Below are 16865 nucleotides of genomic sequence, written 5' to 3'. Positions count from 1 at the left end.
GAGCATTTATTGAACACCTACTCTGTGCCAGGCACTGCCCAACAACTTCACACATGAACCCTTCTCATCCTCTCAAATCTTCGAGGTAGGTGCTGTTATTAACCTCATTTGACAGATGAGGAAACTGAGGCCCAGAGAAATGAGGTGACTTGTCCAGGCAGATGGTCAGTGCCAGAGGCGCGACCGCTTGCTGTCTGGGTGTCCCCGGGCAGGTCACAACCACTTCTCTGGGGGGCTTTCCCATCTGGCACCTTTGGGACGCCACCTCATAGCTTCTACAACAATGCATTCAGTCTCTGGGTAGCTCCCAGCACACAGTAGGCGCTTAGTAAATGAACAGCCCTTCCTTCATCTTTTCTTAGATGCCAGAAAGCCTTGGGGCGGGCATGGCAGCAGCGCCCTCCTCTGCTTTCTCCTCCCAGGTCCTTTCCCAGCACCAGGTTCCCCCTCCGCGGTCCCTTTCAACCCCAGGGCCCCCGCAGGCCGGGTTCCCCTCCCTTTTCTTGACGTTGGTCACCACCCCCGTACTCCTGAGTCCTCCCAAGCTTCACCCCTTGGGGTCATGTCGCGGCGCGGGGGCCATTCAGGTCCCCTCCCGTCGGGGCCGCGCTGCTGGACTGGCCGAGGCTAGGAGGCCGGGGCGTCATCGTCCCCGCGGTGGCCGGCGTAGAGTGCAGCCAGAGGCCGGAAGCGCGGGCCCCAAGCGCGGAGAAAGGCGAAGTCCTGCTCGGAGCCGGTGGAGCCGCTGTGCAGCGAGCTGAGCGAGGCAGCCGGCGAGCCCGCGCCCTCGAACGCGTAGGTCTGGAAGGCGTCATAGGGCGGCACCGAGAGGTCCGCGTCCGCCAGCGCCACCTTGCGGCTGATGAAGTCTCTGAACACCGAGAAGTCCGGCTCCGGGCTCGACGGTCCCCGAGGGAGCGAGTGGCGCTCGGAGGAGGAAGCGGCCTGTGGGGGACTGGCCGTGCCCCCGCCCGCGTCGCCACCTTTGAGCTCCCCGAAATCGTAAAGGCTCCGCAGCGCTGACATGTCATAGGCCTCGGTGTCCTGCTCGCCGCCGCCCTCGTCGTTGTATTTGATCACGTTGTCCCGCATGTCCTCATCCACATCGGAGCTCAGGTGGCTCTTGTGGTGACGCCTGAGGGTGAGGATCAGCAGAGCCAGCACTGCGGGGTGGGTGGATGGGGAAAGACAAGGAGACAGAGTGAGGGCTGAGCTCAGCATAGGACACTGCCTGGATCCCCTCCATCCCCAACCCATTTCTTACAGTGAGAACTGAACTGACACTCAAGGTAGGTGGTGAGCTATTCATCTCAGGAGGTATGCAGATTGCAGAAATATGGCTAGTGGGACTGGGCTTGCCAAGCGGAGCTGTGCTAAGGATTTACACTCGATTTGAGGGCCAGCCATCCTTGGCTCTAGGTGCTGTAAGGTTGAAGGCACCTGTCTGTCTTCTGTCCTTGCCCTTCTCTGTCCACCTTCGGAATTCTCTGCATCTCATTCAGTGTCTCGGTCAGAGCGCTCTCTCTGTCTCTGTCTCTGTCTATGTGTCTCTGTGTGTCTCTCTCTGTCTCTCTGTCTCTGTCTCTCTGTCTCTCTGTCTCTGTCTCTGTCTCTGTCTCTGTCTGTCTGTCTGTCTCTCTCTCTCTCCTTAGTGTGGCCTCTTCAGCAGCAGCAGCTGCAAGGAATTCATCACAACTGTGGGACCTTAGTGGGTCCTAGATCTGCTTCTGAGGCCTCCCCTTTCCTCCTCTCAGCTAGCGATGGACAGTTCACCACAGCCCAGGTCCTGCCAAGTTAACCCCAATAAATATCCTCTGAGACCCAAAAACGTTCCCCTAGCTTGGTGCCTGGCATGGAACAAACATTAGATGTGTGCTTGCTTGCTGAATGAATGAATGAATGAATGAGGAGCTGCTGGGAGACCTGACTGAGAGGAGGAGTGAACAAATGACTTCATATCCTTCATCCAGCCCCCAAGACTTCACATTCCTCTCCTCTTCCTCCCACCTTGCTGACGTCACTAACACCTTCTTCTGTCCTCCAAACTGGCTCTCCTTCCGGCTCCCCCAGCTCCCTAGCTGTCTTCCCAGGACCTGTCCCTCAGCAACACTCCCCCACTCGGCACTGCCCTGCAGGCCCGTGGCTTTGACTAGCCTCTACCAACTCCAGTGGCTTTGACTAGCCTCTACCAACTCCAGTGGCTTTGACTAGCCTCTACCAACTCCAGTAGCTTTGACTAGCCTCTACCAGCTCCAGTTTCTCCCGCCCCAGCCTGGACCAATTTCCACTCCTTTGGGTTGACCAAGAGAATCTCATACACCCAAAGGTTTCAACTTTCCCACTCTCTTTCCCACTCCCTCTTCTCCCTCCGCCAGGGCTCAGAGAACATGGAAAGGGGGAAGAAAGGACTTAAGAACTGGAGAAGAGGGAGGGGTGCTGTGATTGCTGTCTTTTGGACTTGGTGTCACACAGCAGCTGTGGTCAAGCCAGTTGACCTTCCAGCAAGGATAGGGGAGGGGCCAGCAAGGTCCCACCCTCAGCCCTAAAGCTACCTTGGCAGAAGCCTAGAAAGGAAGAGCTGGCTTTTTTTTTCTTCAGGGGTGTGGTCACTGGTAGGCTGACCATGCTCCCTGTGGACGACCACCTGTGCAGGCAGCACTAAGGAGACTCAGTGGGCTATTATAGCAAAGACACAAAGAGGACCTGAGGGCGGGAAGGGGACATGTAGGGAAAGTCTGGGGGGAGGGAGAGTTGGGTGGATACAATCCAGATACATTGTATACATGTCTGAAATTAAGAATAATTTTTAAGCCGGGCGGTGGTGGCGCACGCCTTTAATCCCAGCACTCGGGAGGCAGAGGCAGGCGGATCTCTGTGAGTTCGAGGCCAGCCTGGTCTACAAGAGCTAGTTCCAGGCCAGGCTCTAGAAACTACAGGGAAACCCTGTCTCGAAAAATCAAAAAAAAAAAAAAAAGTATAATTTTTAAGTTTACTATGTGTTGTGTGTCTGGGTGTTCTGCTTGCCTGTGTGTCTGTGCGGTGCATGCACAGTGCTGGTCGATGCCAGAAGAGGGGTCAGATCCCCAGCAACGGAGCTACAGATGGTTGCGAGCTGCCATGTGGGTGCTGGGAATGGAACCCAAATCCTCCAGAAGAGCAGCCAGTGTTTGTAACTGCTGAGCCATCTCTCCAGCCCCGAGAATGAATTTAAATAAAAATCTCTTGCTCAGTGATAAACCCTATTGTGGAAACATCTGAGAGGAGTTCACTGATGGATTTGTAAATAACTGATGATGGATAGAGGAGTGGATACATTGATGGACAGACACATGCCAAACCCTGAGGCAGGGTTTAGACTCTTCTATCAGCTCCAGACAGACCCAGACAGACCTGTAGCCAGAGCCAGCTGTGAGGGCCACAGCACGCACGCACGCATGCACGCACGCACACACTGACGCACGCACGCACGGGGTAAGAGCTTGCTGCCTAACATGGTAGCTAACAACAGGGAAGGGAACGGGGCTAGAGGCTTGAGGGAGGGCTGGAGGGAAGGAACGTGATGAGAGAGAAGTGGAGAAGATAGATGGACAGCGTTTGGAGCTGGAGACCCAGGGCTGTGGAGGGGATGCCCAGGAGAGCAGATGGTGAGGATTGCGGGCGGCGGGCGACAGATGTGCCAGACCTGATCAGTGATTCCGCCCGTCACCTTTAGAGCACTGATGTGCACTTTCTTCGTTTGTGGGCAATTAGGCAGAAATTTGTTTGCACTGCCTCGGAAAATGAAACCGCTGTAAAGTGCACCCAATGGAAAAAAGCGTTTCCGAGCCATGGGCTGTGCTGGGGAGGGAGGGGGCTGCGCTCCTGGCCTCTGCGGGGATCTGAAGGGGCGCAGTAGGTCACTGGAGGATGGACAGCACAAGGGAGGGGTTGTCATCTCCTGGGGGACTGGGCAGAGCTGGTGAGCATGGTCTCCAGAGAACTCCGTGCTCTGGCTGTTGTGTCTACAGTCTGCACTAAAGTGGCCATGGCTGTGACAGCAGTCAAAGGCTGTCCACATGTCTTCGCACCAGGGACACCGGGGTTCAAATAGCTTTTGGTACCAGTGTCCCCAGTGTCTAAAGACGTTGTCCCAGGTGCCCTAAGGTGTCCCCAGTTTTGTTTCATGACAGGTGGTAGAGTTAGAGGTGGAGACGCAGATTAAGGAGACCTAACCTGTGCCACCTTAGCCAAGCCAAATAACCTCTGTGAACCTCAGTTTCTTCATCTGAGAAATGGGTTGATACACCTAGCCATGCAGCCATGCTTCTCTTTGCGGAGAACAAATAAGGGCACTAGACAAGAGAATTTAAAAGCTAGGCTTGGTGTCCATCTCCCTCCTCCTGACCTCCTTGAAACAGAGATTCATGTCTAATAGGTTTGTCTCAAACTCTGTATAGCCAAAGATGGCCTTTAACTTCTGATACTCTTGTCTCTACTTCTTAGTGTTGGGATCACAGCCATCACCCCCTGATTTATGCAGTACCAGGGATTGAACCCAGAGCTTCGTGGATGGTGGGCAAGCACTCTACCAATTAGGTCACACCTCAGCTCCCTGTTTCTTTGTATTGATAAGGGGTGTCATTCTGTAGTCCAGGTCGGTCGGGAACTTATTATATAGCCCAGGCTAGCCTTGAACTTGCAGCAATCCTCCTGCCTCAACTTCCCAAGTGCTGAGATTCCAGGAGCGACCCACCAGACTGGGCAATACATGGGGTTTTAAACACTAGGCAGTCTTGAACTGTGGGAGGGGCACTGCATGAAGTCTGTGCCACTATCCACACTTCAGAGACTTCCTACAGGAGCTGCAGGTAGAGGTCAGAGATGGTTCTAGCCAGTCTATCATTATATAGGGGAGACTGAGGCTCCCTTCCCTTCCAGGCTGTGGTCTGTCTGGGCAAGGATGTCCAGGTCCAACAATGGTGGGATGCGCATGAACTCACCGACCAGAATGAGGACACAGACCAAGAGAGCAATGAGTGCACCGGGGCTGAGGGAGGCAGCCATGACAAAGGCCGTGGTGTTGCAGGACTGGATGGTGCCGGAGCTGTCGCAGCCACAGATGCGGATGGTGAGGGTGCCCGTGCTGCTCAGTGTGGGTGGCCCGCTGTCCACAACAAGGATGGGCAGGAGGAACACATCCTGCTCTTGCCGGTTGAAGCCCACGTGCTGCGTATGCACCGCAGCTGTGTTATCTGTGCGGAAGAAATGGGCGGTGTGTGACTCAGGGCTGGGCCAGACCCAGGCGCAGCCGCATCCTGAGCCCACCCCAAACTGCTGCCTCTCCAAGGATCTACCCTAGTTCTGCCCCAGCTGCTGAGATCCTCTGGCTCACAGAGCCCCTGGGTGTCCTCAGCTGTCCCCGGATTCGGTTCCCAGCTGTCCCAAGTGTGTTTTCATCAATTCTAAGATGTTTTGCTCCCAGCTGTGCCAAGGTACTGTTCCCAGCTAATCCAAGATTCTGTCCCCAGCTGGGCCAAGGTCCTGGCCTTGGCTATGCCAACTTTTTCCCCCATTGATATCAAAGCTTTGCTTTGTTCCAGACTCAGCTCCCATTTCAAATGCACTCTGCTTTTAGACGTCCTGTGGTCCTTGGTTGTGGTTTGCTGGACCTTGACAAATCCAAGGTCATCAGAGGTGGCTGGCAGCCCTAGCTGGCACGAGCCTGTCGCCGAGGGGCCTTTCTGCTCTCCATGTTACTCAGACGTTCTGGAGCATGGGTGTTCATTAAAAAGCTGAGCTTCAGCCGGGTGGTGGTGGCGCACGCCTTTAATCCCAGCACTCGGGAGGCAGAGGCAGGTGGATCTCTGTGAGTTCGAGGCCAGCCTGGTCTACGAGAGCTAGTTCCAGGACAGGCTCCAAAGCCACAGAGAAACCCTGTCTCAAAAAATAAAAAAAAAAAAAAAAAAAAAAAAAGTTGAGCTTCTGGGGTGGGGACACAGCCGTCATGGCCAGATGAGGAAACCACAGAGCCTCAGCCTCCCTACCCAAAGTTGTCTTTTTCACACAGGTGGCCAGAGAGAGGGGTAAACTGCACAGCGATGCCTAGTGCCCAGCCTGAGCTTGCTGCAGACCAGACCAGGCAAACTGACAAAGGGAAACTGGCCTGGCAGCATAGGCCAAGGGACAGGTGGCACTCACTTCCTCCCCTTTTCCTGCCTTATCCACATCTGTCCCACGTGTACCAGGCAGCACTGACCCTTGCTTTCTGGGAGCGCCTCTCAGTCCTGCACAGCGTGGGGGGTCTGAATGGCTCAGAGTCCCAGGAGTGACACTCCATCTCTGTTGATGACCTACTGCTTGCCTGCCGGGCCCAGCTCCCCTTAACCTTGTCGGCATGGGTTCTCACCTGAGACCTTGGGAGCCCAGCGTCCTTTCCCATTGTTGTGGGTCCCAGGTATCTCAAGGAAACCTATACGTGTGTGGAGAGGCAAACTGAGGTCTTCCTGGGGCTAGTTTCTAAGCTACCCCAGCCCAGGGCAGAGCTAGTCTCCCCAGCTGCCCCTCTCCATAGTCTCCTAAGTCTGGTCTTCTTAACCATGGGCACAATGATGAGGAAACAGCCCTTGGGAATCCTGCTTCACGGCCTTGGACACACACAGCAGGTGGGCAGAGGTTCAGATGTGACAAGGTTCAGTGTCTTTCTCGACCCACTGTTGTGCACGGTTGAACATTTCCATGTAAGTGTTAATAACACGTATGCACCGTGCACCAGCTCGCTCTGTCCTCAGGAAACAGAACCAGGGTCTCACCTCGCAGTGAGGATGGAACAGACTGTTCCCAGCACACAACAGTTCCTCATAAATGCTGGTTGATAGTTCTCGCACGCGCCGCGCCCCACACCTGCTCCCCGTTTGGATGTCTCTGCCTGGCTTCTGCAAGTCTCTGCTATCTGGGACATCCCCTCTGCCTTCTTGCCTGGGCAAATTCCTCATTCGTCATGCTTCATCTAGAGATAACCTCTTCTCCGTGGCTTCTTTTCTCCACTTCCCTGGGAAGGAGGGGTTTATAGCTCCAATGCCCTGCTTTGACAACTTGGACCCATGCACGGTCCTGTTGTGGCACTTGTCACCTTGTAAGAAGCAAATGGGCGCTTGTTTCTTCTCTCCTGGCCAGCTGGATCCTGGCCCTATGCCAGTCTCAAGGGAGTGAAGTTTGAAGGGACCACAACTCTTAGGCTAAGTGGCAGCTATGGGGCAGCTCCTCGAGTTCTGGCTTAGCCTCTGGAGCCTCCTCTTAAAGGCTGAGGCAGCTCAGGCTAAGAAACACTGCCTCCTGCCAGGGAAGAAAGGAGACCCAAGCACAGAGGGCAAAGAAGGGGATGGAGGGGGTACATCCGCACCAACTGGACACTTCTCATATATCAGCGTGTGGGCATCTGAAACACACATTTAGCTCCTAACCGTGGCTGGGGCAGGCGCTCCCTGGTGTATATGTAAACTAGGCTCAGCAAGAAGTGACTTGTTAGGCCAGCATGGTGGCTCAGCCGATGAAGGGGCTCGCACCAAGCCTGATGACCTGAGCTCCACCCCTAGGACTAACCATGGATGGAGAGACCCAACTCATACAAGTTAGCCTGTGACCGCTAAATGCCATGTGGCATGCCTCCCTGCACCCGACTCAGGACACAAAATAAATAAACGTCATTTTTCAAACTTTCAAAGAAGTGACTATGGGCTGGAGAGATGGCTCTAGCTCTCATTATATACACACACCTTTCCGCTTTCCGACATCCACCCATCCTCCATCCATCTACCCTCTACCACCCACAGATTCATCTGTCCATCCATTCTCTAGCCTTTATACATGCATTCACTTTCCATCATCCATCCACCCATCCACGCATACATCACACATACACACATCCATCCACAGATCTATCCCGCATCAGTCCTCTCGTCTTCATACATCTGTCCACTTTCCAGCGTCCGTCTCTCCTCTAGCTATTCGCCATCCTCCATCTCTGCTCTTTCAACCCTTCAGCACTCACCCACCCACCATGCACTTCTGTACCCATCCTCTGTATCCCACCTACCCATCCACTCTTCGTCATTTACCTCTCCATCCATCCATGCTTCTTTATATACCTATTTATTATCCCTCAACTGTCCATCCATCCTCCTTCCGCCATCCATCAGCTTCCAGTCCTTCATCCATCTTCCCTTGCTTGCCATCTACCAATTCCTCCCTCCCTCCCTCCCTCACTCCCTCCCTCCCTCCTCTTTTCCTCCCTCTCTCATTCTCTCTCTTCCTTCTTCAGTTTTTAGTTAACTGCTGCCGCTAGGCTGCCTGCCTGTGGCTGAGGGGAATTAATGTCGAGCTAAGTCAGCTGTTGCCTGGATCAGAGCTCAGCTGCTGATGTCAGAGGCGAACACTAATTGAAGGAGCCCACAGCTCAGTCTAGGATCACACACCGTGAGAGTACTGGAAAGGACCAGAGTGGGAAGACTGTGTGAGAGGACCTGACCATGTATGGGAGATCGGGGAGAGTTTCCTGGGAGAAGGGATAGATATCCGAGTGGAAGTTTGTCCTGGGGGGGGGGGTAAGTCCAGGAACCAAGAACAGCCCGTGTGCTGGCGCTGAGGCTGAAGCCCAGCCCGTGGCTGGAGGGAGGCAGAAGCCCATCCTGGGAAATTTAGCAGGCCAGTTTTCGTAAGGAACTTGAGCTACTTTCTGAAAAGCAGGTGACCATTGATTCGTGGGCTTTAAACCAAGAAGTGACCCCGTGATACATCATCTATTCATTCCACAGCAAATCTGAACTGAGCACTCCCTATACATCAGGATTATTCTAGGCCCTGGAGACATGGCTGTGAATAAGACAGACATGGTTTCTGCCCTGGCTTGAACCTGCCTGGTAGCCAAGGACACTTACAATGGAAAATACAGGCATTGTCATGGGCTACAGGTCAGAAACGTCGGTGTGTGTTGTGAGAGACAATAGCAGTAGTGGCAGCAGAGAGACGCAGACAGATTTGAGAAATGAGCGGCTGGCCCTGGCCCAGCCTCCAACTGCCAAGCAAGACAGAGATGCTGTCCCAGGGTTGCTGTCTCCCACTACGCGGTCAGATGTTCTGAGCACTCAGAGCCCTGCCATACCTCCGCCCGGTGGAAGGGGATTCCTGAGGTACTGTCCTGACTCCATCAAGCTGCCTTCCTGAGAAGCCACTGACCACCCCAGGCCCGCCCCACCCTTCAAGGCGGGACCCGTGCCCGGGAGTAGCATCCATCCATCTGGCCCTACATCCATCAGCGTCAATCCCTGGCTGCAAAGGCAATATTTATAAATCACATTTCCAAACTGGCTACACATTTGTACAAAGAAGCAGATGGGTTGGGGTAGTCGCTTGTCACCTAAGATATTTATATGGCGAGGAGGTGGGGGTTGGGATGTTGAGGGACGGGGCTGAAGGGCTGGAGGAAGAGGCTTTCCGTGGCTGCTCTGACCTCATCAGGCTAAGGCTACCCTGTCCCCAAAGCTTGTCTTAGAGGACAACCCCAAAAGGGAGCTCTGGAGGTACCTAAGCTGGGAGAAACAGCAGGGGTGGAGCCTCAGGCCCCAGAGTTGCGAAGACCCTTGAACTTGGAGAGGCAGGTACAGGATTGACCGTGTCTGTGGGCACCAGCTCAGGGTAGGATGGGAGGGATGTGTGGGCTGAGCTGTACTGGCTATTGAATTACTTCCAAAAAGATTTAAATAGCTGTGACTCTGAGCTTCAGTTTCTCCTACAGCCTTAGCCCTTCTCATGGCCGTGCCTCTGCCCTCCGTGGAGGGGCTGATGCCAGACACAGCAGGGGCTCCAGGGTCCAGCTCTTAGCTGCCTGTTGTTGTCCTCTGGGCTCAGTTGTTAGAGTAGAGGCTCTGCATGGTAAAGATTCTTAACATGGCTCCTGGGAACACAGATGGGTTTGACTTCAGAGGCCTTAAGGTGTCTCCCTGTAGGGGGTAGGGTCTAAAACTCTTGGGAGTGACCCCAGGCCTATTCCAGGACCAGAAGAAACCAACATGGTCTAACCCCACCCTCACCCCTATCCCATGCCTCTTGACTTGTCCCTTTCTACTTCTGTTTTCTATTTGTTTGAAACTCGCTGTTTCTGCCACCAGACGGTTTTCACTCTGGTTATCTGCGTGGCTCACTCCCTGGCTGCCTTTAGTTTCTATGTATTTGTGTAAGTATATGCGAGTGTGTGGTGTGTGCTTGTGTGAGCATGGATATGCAGTGTACCTGCCTCTGTGTAAGAGGCAGATGCCGATGTCCCCTGTCTCTATTGTTTTCCACCTTGATTTCTGAGCCAGGAACTCGCCGATTAGACTAGGCTAGCTGGCAGCACGTTCCCAGGATCCTCCTGTCCTTGCCTCCCAGTGACAGGGTGATAAAAACATACTACTGTGCCCAGCTGACATGGGTGCTGGGGATTTGAACTCAGGTCCTCATCCTTGCACAGGGGACACCTGACCCACGGAGCCATCACCCACCCGTTTCATCAACTACTCACTAGAGAGGACCTCCCAGACTACCTTTCGTTTTCAACTTCTTGCCACACAATTTACTGAACACCTACAAGGTAGCAGCATTGCTCTGGGCACCCAAAGTCCCACAACGAACAGAACGAGGCCCAGACTCTTGAGGAACAAGGCTGTGCTGTCCCTCCTCCCTGGCCGCTCATCATGCCTGACATATTATTGATTTGTTTAATTTCTATCTTGCTTCAATAGAATATGAACTCCACGAGGGTGGAGATTCTCTCCCATCTGTCATTGCATTTCCAGGGCCCAGAGCAGAGCTTGCCACATAGGGACTATGTCTCAATGGTGCATAATAGTCTGAAAGTAGACAGTGAGAGTTTGGGGTCTGCAGTCTACCCCAGGAGCCCTCCTCCTCCAGGGGTACCCGACCACATGAGGTGCTGTGTATTAGCCCCATTTTCAGAGAATGAAACGGAGACGTAGACAGGAAGTCATGGAGAGCCCTTAGCTGAGTGTGCGCTGCCTGCTGGGGTCCATTGACATCTGCCTCGCTCAGCTTTGGCTTTGTTTTTAGAGATTTCAATGGCATCGTCATGAGGACTTTGGAGGATGGAGCACAGTATCATGAAAGACTCAGCTCAGGCAGGTGGGCAATTGCTTCTGCAGGGGGGAAACTGAGTCACAGAACATCTATACTATATAGAGACAAGTCTCTCTCTCTCTCTCTCTCTCTCTGTGTGTGTGTGTGTGTGTGTGTGTGTGTGAGCGAGAGAGAGAGAGAGAGTGTGAGTGGGTGTGGGTGTGAGTGAGTGGGTGTGAGAGAGTGTGAGTGTGTGTGAGTGTGTGTGTGTGTGTGTGTGTGTTTGTACCTTATGGGTGTGGGTATGAAACCCCCAAGTGTAGATGTGAATGGAACCGGAAAGGTTCAGTAGGCATGCATCCTGAAGGACCCTGCAGAACTCTGGGAAGGGCCTTTTCCTTCTGAGACAACTAAGTGGTGGAAAAACTGCCCTCCACTGTGTCTCTGAGGGTGCCACAAGGAACTTGAGCTGGGCGGCACGTTGAACCACATGTGCTGGTGTGTGTATGGCATTGCCTTTCTGTCACTTGGCTCAGGGACTGTCCTCCATTGTCTACCCTATGGCTCCCCTGGGGCTCAACTGACATTCTCTGCCCTTAGGATGCATCTCTTCACCCTGCCAACCCTTAGGGTTGGCCAGTGGCTGGGTGTCAGCCATAACCAGCCTCATACTCTGTGATCTTAGACCCAGATCCGGCTCTCATGGAGTCTTAGTTTCTACAGAGGAGGAAGGCAATATGCTAGTCCTCTCTGCCACCCTGGGGGTGGTGGCTCACAGGTAGCTCACCTTGGATGTCCAACAGAGAGAAATGAGGGTTGCTGGGTGCTTCTGGTACCAGGCGGAAATAGAAGCGGTGACCACCCTGGGGCTCATCTCTGTCCACCACGCTGATCGTCTGGATAAGCTGTAGTGTAGGGAGGGGCAGGATACAGAATGAGGTGGGGTGGGGGCTCTGGCATGACAGCTCCCTGGTCCCCAGTCCCTCTGGGTACCTGGCCTGGCTTGGCATCCTCACACACAGCTGCCTCGTAGGGTGTAGCCAGCTCCGGGGGATTGTCGTTCACATCCAGGATTCGGATCCGGAGAGATGCTCTCGACAGCTGAGCGTGATTCTCTGTGAGAAGAGCGAGGAGGGCAAGCAGCTTCAGGGGTGAGATTAGACAACTGCTTACTCCTGAGAGGTCAGGCAGCGGAGCCAGCCTGGCAGACACTGTGTGTTATCCAAATGGGGACAAGGACCAGGGCTGAGGACATCTGGGACTGAGTAATCACACCACGATCCCTACCCCAATCTCCTCAACATTCCCACTACCCTCTACCATTCCCATCCATCCTCATCCCCATCCTCTCCTCGACCCATCTCTAGCACTCAACACTATGTCCAGCTCCACCATTCCCATCCAGCTCCACCACCATCCTCTGCACCATCCTCTCCACCATGCCCATCTCCACAGCCAATACCATCACCATCACCAATACCGTCATCATCATCACCATCACCATCATCACCATCACCATCAGGAGCACCACCAAAATCTGCATTGTTACTACTTTTGCTGCCACCACCATTATCATATCATTAATGCTACTAAGCCATCACTATGACTACCAGCAACACTGTCTTCCCTGACTCCAGCAGGTAATGAACACCTCACCACTGTCTCCATCATCCCAGGAGATCACCATCACCACATCCATTAACTCCATCCTTGTTATTCCCCCATCCTCCCAGGTACTAAGACCATCACCCTCACGGCCACTGTCCCTCTATCACTACCCCCAATATTTTAACCAACTGCACTAGCACCATCTCTGGTGTAGCTACAACAATGTCCAGCCAGTTCGTACCACTGACACCTCCACCAGGTACTCTCAGATGAAGCCTCTGCCTCCAATGCCCGTCACCCAGAGAGCACTGAATGCGCCAGAGCACACATGCCCATCGTTCAGCTGCCCTTGTGGATCCTGTGGTTTTACGAAAATTCGTGTCCCCACACTGCAAAGGAGAAACTGAAATACGTGGCCATGTCTAGACAGTGGGTCAGCTGGTGACCGAACCCCTAAATTGTTGCTCTCAGTACACCTGGCCCTGCAAAGACCCCATGAGTCCAAGGAGGTGCATTTGTCCAGCAAACAAATAGAATAGCTTGTCCCTCACAGTTGGGCAGATGAATGGAATCTGAAGAGATGGAGAAGAGGCCTGAGTTTCCCAGGGTGGTTGAAACCTTGACCCAGACCTTGAGTGGGGACAAGACCCTGACATCAGTTTCTATACCTAAAAGGTGGACAGGGTGTGGTGGTTAAGACTAAGTCTGCCTCTGCCACTTAGGAGCTTTGCGATCTCAGCCAAGTGAGCTGACTTCTCTGTGTTTGTTTTCTCTCTAGCAGCACAGATCAGCTACAAGTTAACAGCTACAGAGTGCTTGCAACTGGGCACACAGCACAGAAGACCAGCACACAGGTTTGAAGTAATAACCGAGAACTGGCTGCCTCAGCCTGGCCTCTCTGAGCTCTTCCCTTAACACTGGTCCTTCTAGCTTCCCCCACCTGAGGTCTTGTTGTTACCCCATACTCAGCGAGTATGAGTTCGCTCACTACTGACCTTGTCTACCTGTTACTCACTGCAGGTGCCACCCCCAAGAGAGCAAATGTCACCCCACTTCCAAGCAGATGCTTGGATGGTGAGAGTCTCCAGCTGAGTTGGCAGAGAGCTATTTTGGGGGCAGTCTGGGAGTTCCCAGGAATCCAGGCACCCCATGAGTTTTGGAGGGAGTGGACCCATCTGCTCTGAACTCAGAGGCTGCTGGATGCTGACTGCAGCTGCTGGAGAGGACAGAACTGGAGATGGGAAGGCAGGTGGGCAACCTCTGGGGAAGCAGGGGAAGGAGGGAAACTCTTTCCTTAGCATTGCCGACCCCTTTTGGGAGTTCTCCTCAGTTGGGGCCGTGTTATCTCCTCAGTTTATCAGGATCTGCCACCTCACCAACTAGAGGGACTCTTCCAGGACCGAGGGAGGGAAGTCGTGACTGGGGATGCCAAGTGAGCCGTTATTTTTAAGAGCATGTTGCCAGAGAACCTCCACAGGCAGATGGGGAGCTTCTGGGAGGGCGGGTGGGGGAGGGGGAGGCAGGCGGGTGTCTGTCTCCCAGCTGATGGTGGGTCTAGTGAGGGCCTGAGTGTCCTCTCTGGCAGCCTGCCTCTGTAGTAGGGGTGTGGGGCTAGAGGAGAGGAGGGAAAGACCTGGGAGCATAGCAGCCCCCTCAGGAAGGGCAGTCACCTTCTACCCAGGTTCTGCAACTGGGAGTGCCCTGTTGTCACACCATGGTGTGTGCTACACCTGGGCCTTCCCAGCCTCCTCCTTCAACATCACACACAGGTCACTTTCCCAAGAAAGCCCCGAGTCCTTTTGTTTAAGGAAGGATCTCAGAATCATCATTGCTCCTGACTCCCCTCCCTCCCACCCCAGGCCCTCAACATTAGGCAATGTTTCTCACCCCTGGAAAGTCACCCGGGGAAGCCTTAAAAAATACCAGTGCTGAAGGCTGGCATTGCCCAAGGAAGTTAATTGTATACCTAGCTCTAAACTCTGCCTTGGGGTGAGTGGCAGGCCTCTGATATCGTCCAGTCCTGCCTGGTCAGTTCATGTCACTCAATCAGTAATAACTGGAAGGCCTGCGTGTAGCCCTGTAGCACCTTCCAGGGGTCTGTTGTGAAGCAAAACACTCAGCAGTGTTTAGCCTTCACCTCTCCTGTTTGTGACCTCACGTGGGTCTCCATACAACCCAGGAAAAGGTGAGATCAAACCTGTTTTGTAGATGGGGAAACTGAGGTGATGGGGCGGAGTGGGGGGCGGGAGTTGGGAACATCCCTGGCGTTGGCCCCAGCTTCCTAACTCTAAGTGTGTGGTCCAGACACAACGTCTGGTCCTCCTGCTGCCCGGCTCTTTGTCGATCCAGCGGCAGCTGCTCAGACTCAGGCAGAGCAGACCTCACCCAGTGCCCAGTGGCAGGTGCCCCCTCCAGGGGCCAGGTCTCCCGTGGCCCTCCTCCCCATTGCCATCTCAGTTCAGCTGACTGACATGCAAATTAGTTTAATTATTTCTTCTTCTAAAATAAATTATATTTTGCAGTAGCTGCAATATGTTGTGTCAGGCAAAATTACATTCAATATTTTTAAACTAATTGATGCAGCCTTGAGGAAGGCTGATTGACAGCCCAGAGCTGAGCGGGCCTGCAGCCTTAACGGATTCCTAAATTAAAATTAAACGTGCTCTGGCCTGGCACTTCCTTAGTCAGTTGGCTTGCTGTGCATCTGGGGAGGTGGCAGGTGGAGCCCCAGGGGTCGGAAGAGGCTGGGAAGGAGGGCTCTGGGAGAGTCGCTGGACTGGTCTCTCAGCCTCCCGGTGCCCTGGGGTTCCCCAAGCACAGCAGCTGGGGTGAGGTTGGACATTTCTTCCTAACAGAGGCTTGTGGTTTTCGCTGACGACTGTGGAATGGGAGTCTCCTTTGTACCAAGGACACAAGAATGAACAAGAACAACACGGCCTTTTGGTGTAGAAGTAGAGACAGACACCACTCTAGACTGTGACAAGAATTGAAAAGCTCAGGGACCGAGCGCATGCAGCAAGGAGTCCTGCCCTGCTGGGTGTGGGCACTGTTTCCTATGGAGCAAGTGACATTTCTACTCATATCCAACTGGGAAGTAACCAGGGGAAGGGGATGGGGGAGGGAGATCGCTCTGGGGAGAGTGATCGGCATATACAAAGGCCCTGGGGTCAGAGTGTGTGGGAGGGTTCAGATCACTAACAAGGGAGAGTCATTCATGGGGCATTTAGACTCAATTGAGCAGAAAACAGAGATGGATGGGGCCAGTGGGAAAGGAAGAGGACATAGGGCGTGGTCTAGTGACCAGAAGGAAGGTGTCACCTTCCCCCTGAGAAAGGCAGAAGACCCTTTCAGATTTGCCTGAGAAAGGCAAACCCCTTCAGGGTCTGTGCCTCCTGCATCATCCTGTCAGCTGTGAAGCAGGAAGGCACTTGAATCAATGCTGTTTTGTGGATGAGGAAATGGGCTCAGAGAGGTGAAGCCTTGTCCCTGAAGTCTCACAGGGACGCTGACAGAGCTGGGTGGGTCGGATGAAGTCTGCTTTCAAAGGGAGAGTTTCCAACTAACAGAGATTTTTAACACTTCAGCTGCCAGAACCCTTCAAGGCCCCAAAGGTCCTGCCTCCTCCAGGCAGCTCTCTCTGACTGCCCTCAGCCCAAGCCCTGTACTCTCTCCGACAAGGTCTCGTGGCCTGGGTTAGATGGCCCGCATGTCCCTGGCCTTGGCTCTCTTTCTGCTTCACTTCTTCCCTCTGCCCTGGGTCTGCCCATCAGCTCCTTCCTGATGGCTTGTTTGATGGTTCCTCCACCACCTCATGCCCATGACTTCCTGTGATACACGCTATCACAGCTTTTACTGGTACCTTGCAACTTTTAAAAAGTGTGTGTGTGTGTGTGTGTGTGTGTCTGTCTGTCTGTCTGTCTGAGTGCAGGTGCACGTATGAATGGTTATTTGGAGCCTCCGGTGCCATTCTCAATAATGTCATCTCCCTCCTTCGAGAAGGGTCTCTCGTGGGGACTTGCTGACTAGGCTATGCTGGTTACAGTGAATCCCAGGGGTTCTCCTGTCTCTTTCCCACCGTGCCCAGCACTTTTATGTGGGTTCTGGGGATTGGACTCAGGTCTCTGAGCTCTCAAAGCAAGTGCTTTACAGAGTCCACATCCTATCTCTGTCGC

At 53.7% G+C, this 16865-nt stretch overlaps 1 protein-coding gene across 1 annotated transcript in view; it reads right to left on the bottom strand.

Moving 5' to 3' along the window:
* Positions 1–627: 627 nt before the first annotated feature.
* The window catches only part of Cdh22 (cadherin 22), a 66122-nt gene continuing 49884 nt past the window's right edge, over positions 628–16865 (bottom strand). The window contains exons 8-11 of the mRNA XM_038331699.1: positions 12079–12200; positions 11873–11990; positions 4980–5231; positions 628–1163 (exon numbers count right to left, since the gene is read on the bottom strand). Of these exons, the coding sequence (XP_038187627.1) occupies positions 628–1163; positions 4980–5231; positions 11873–11990; positions 12079–12200 (1028 nt within the window). The remainder of the gene's footprint in view (positions 1164–4979; positions 5232–11872; positions 11991–12078; positions 12201–16865) is intronic.

The sequence above is a fragment of the Arvicola amphibius genome, chromosome 5 (genome assembly GCF_903992535.2).
Source record: "Arvicola amphibius chromosome 5, mArvAmp1.2, whole genome shotgun sequence".
NCBI classification, from domain to species: domain Eukaryota; kingdom Metazoa; phylum Chordata; class Mammalia; order Rodentia; family Cricetidae; genus Arvicola; species Arvicola amphibius.
Note: the sequence above shows the minus strand (reverse complement) of the source record. Positions and strands in the feature narration are given on the sequence as shown.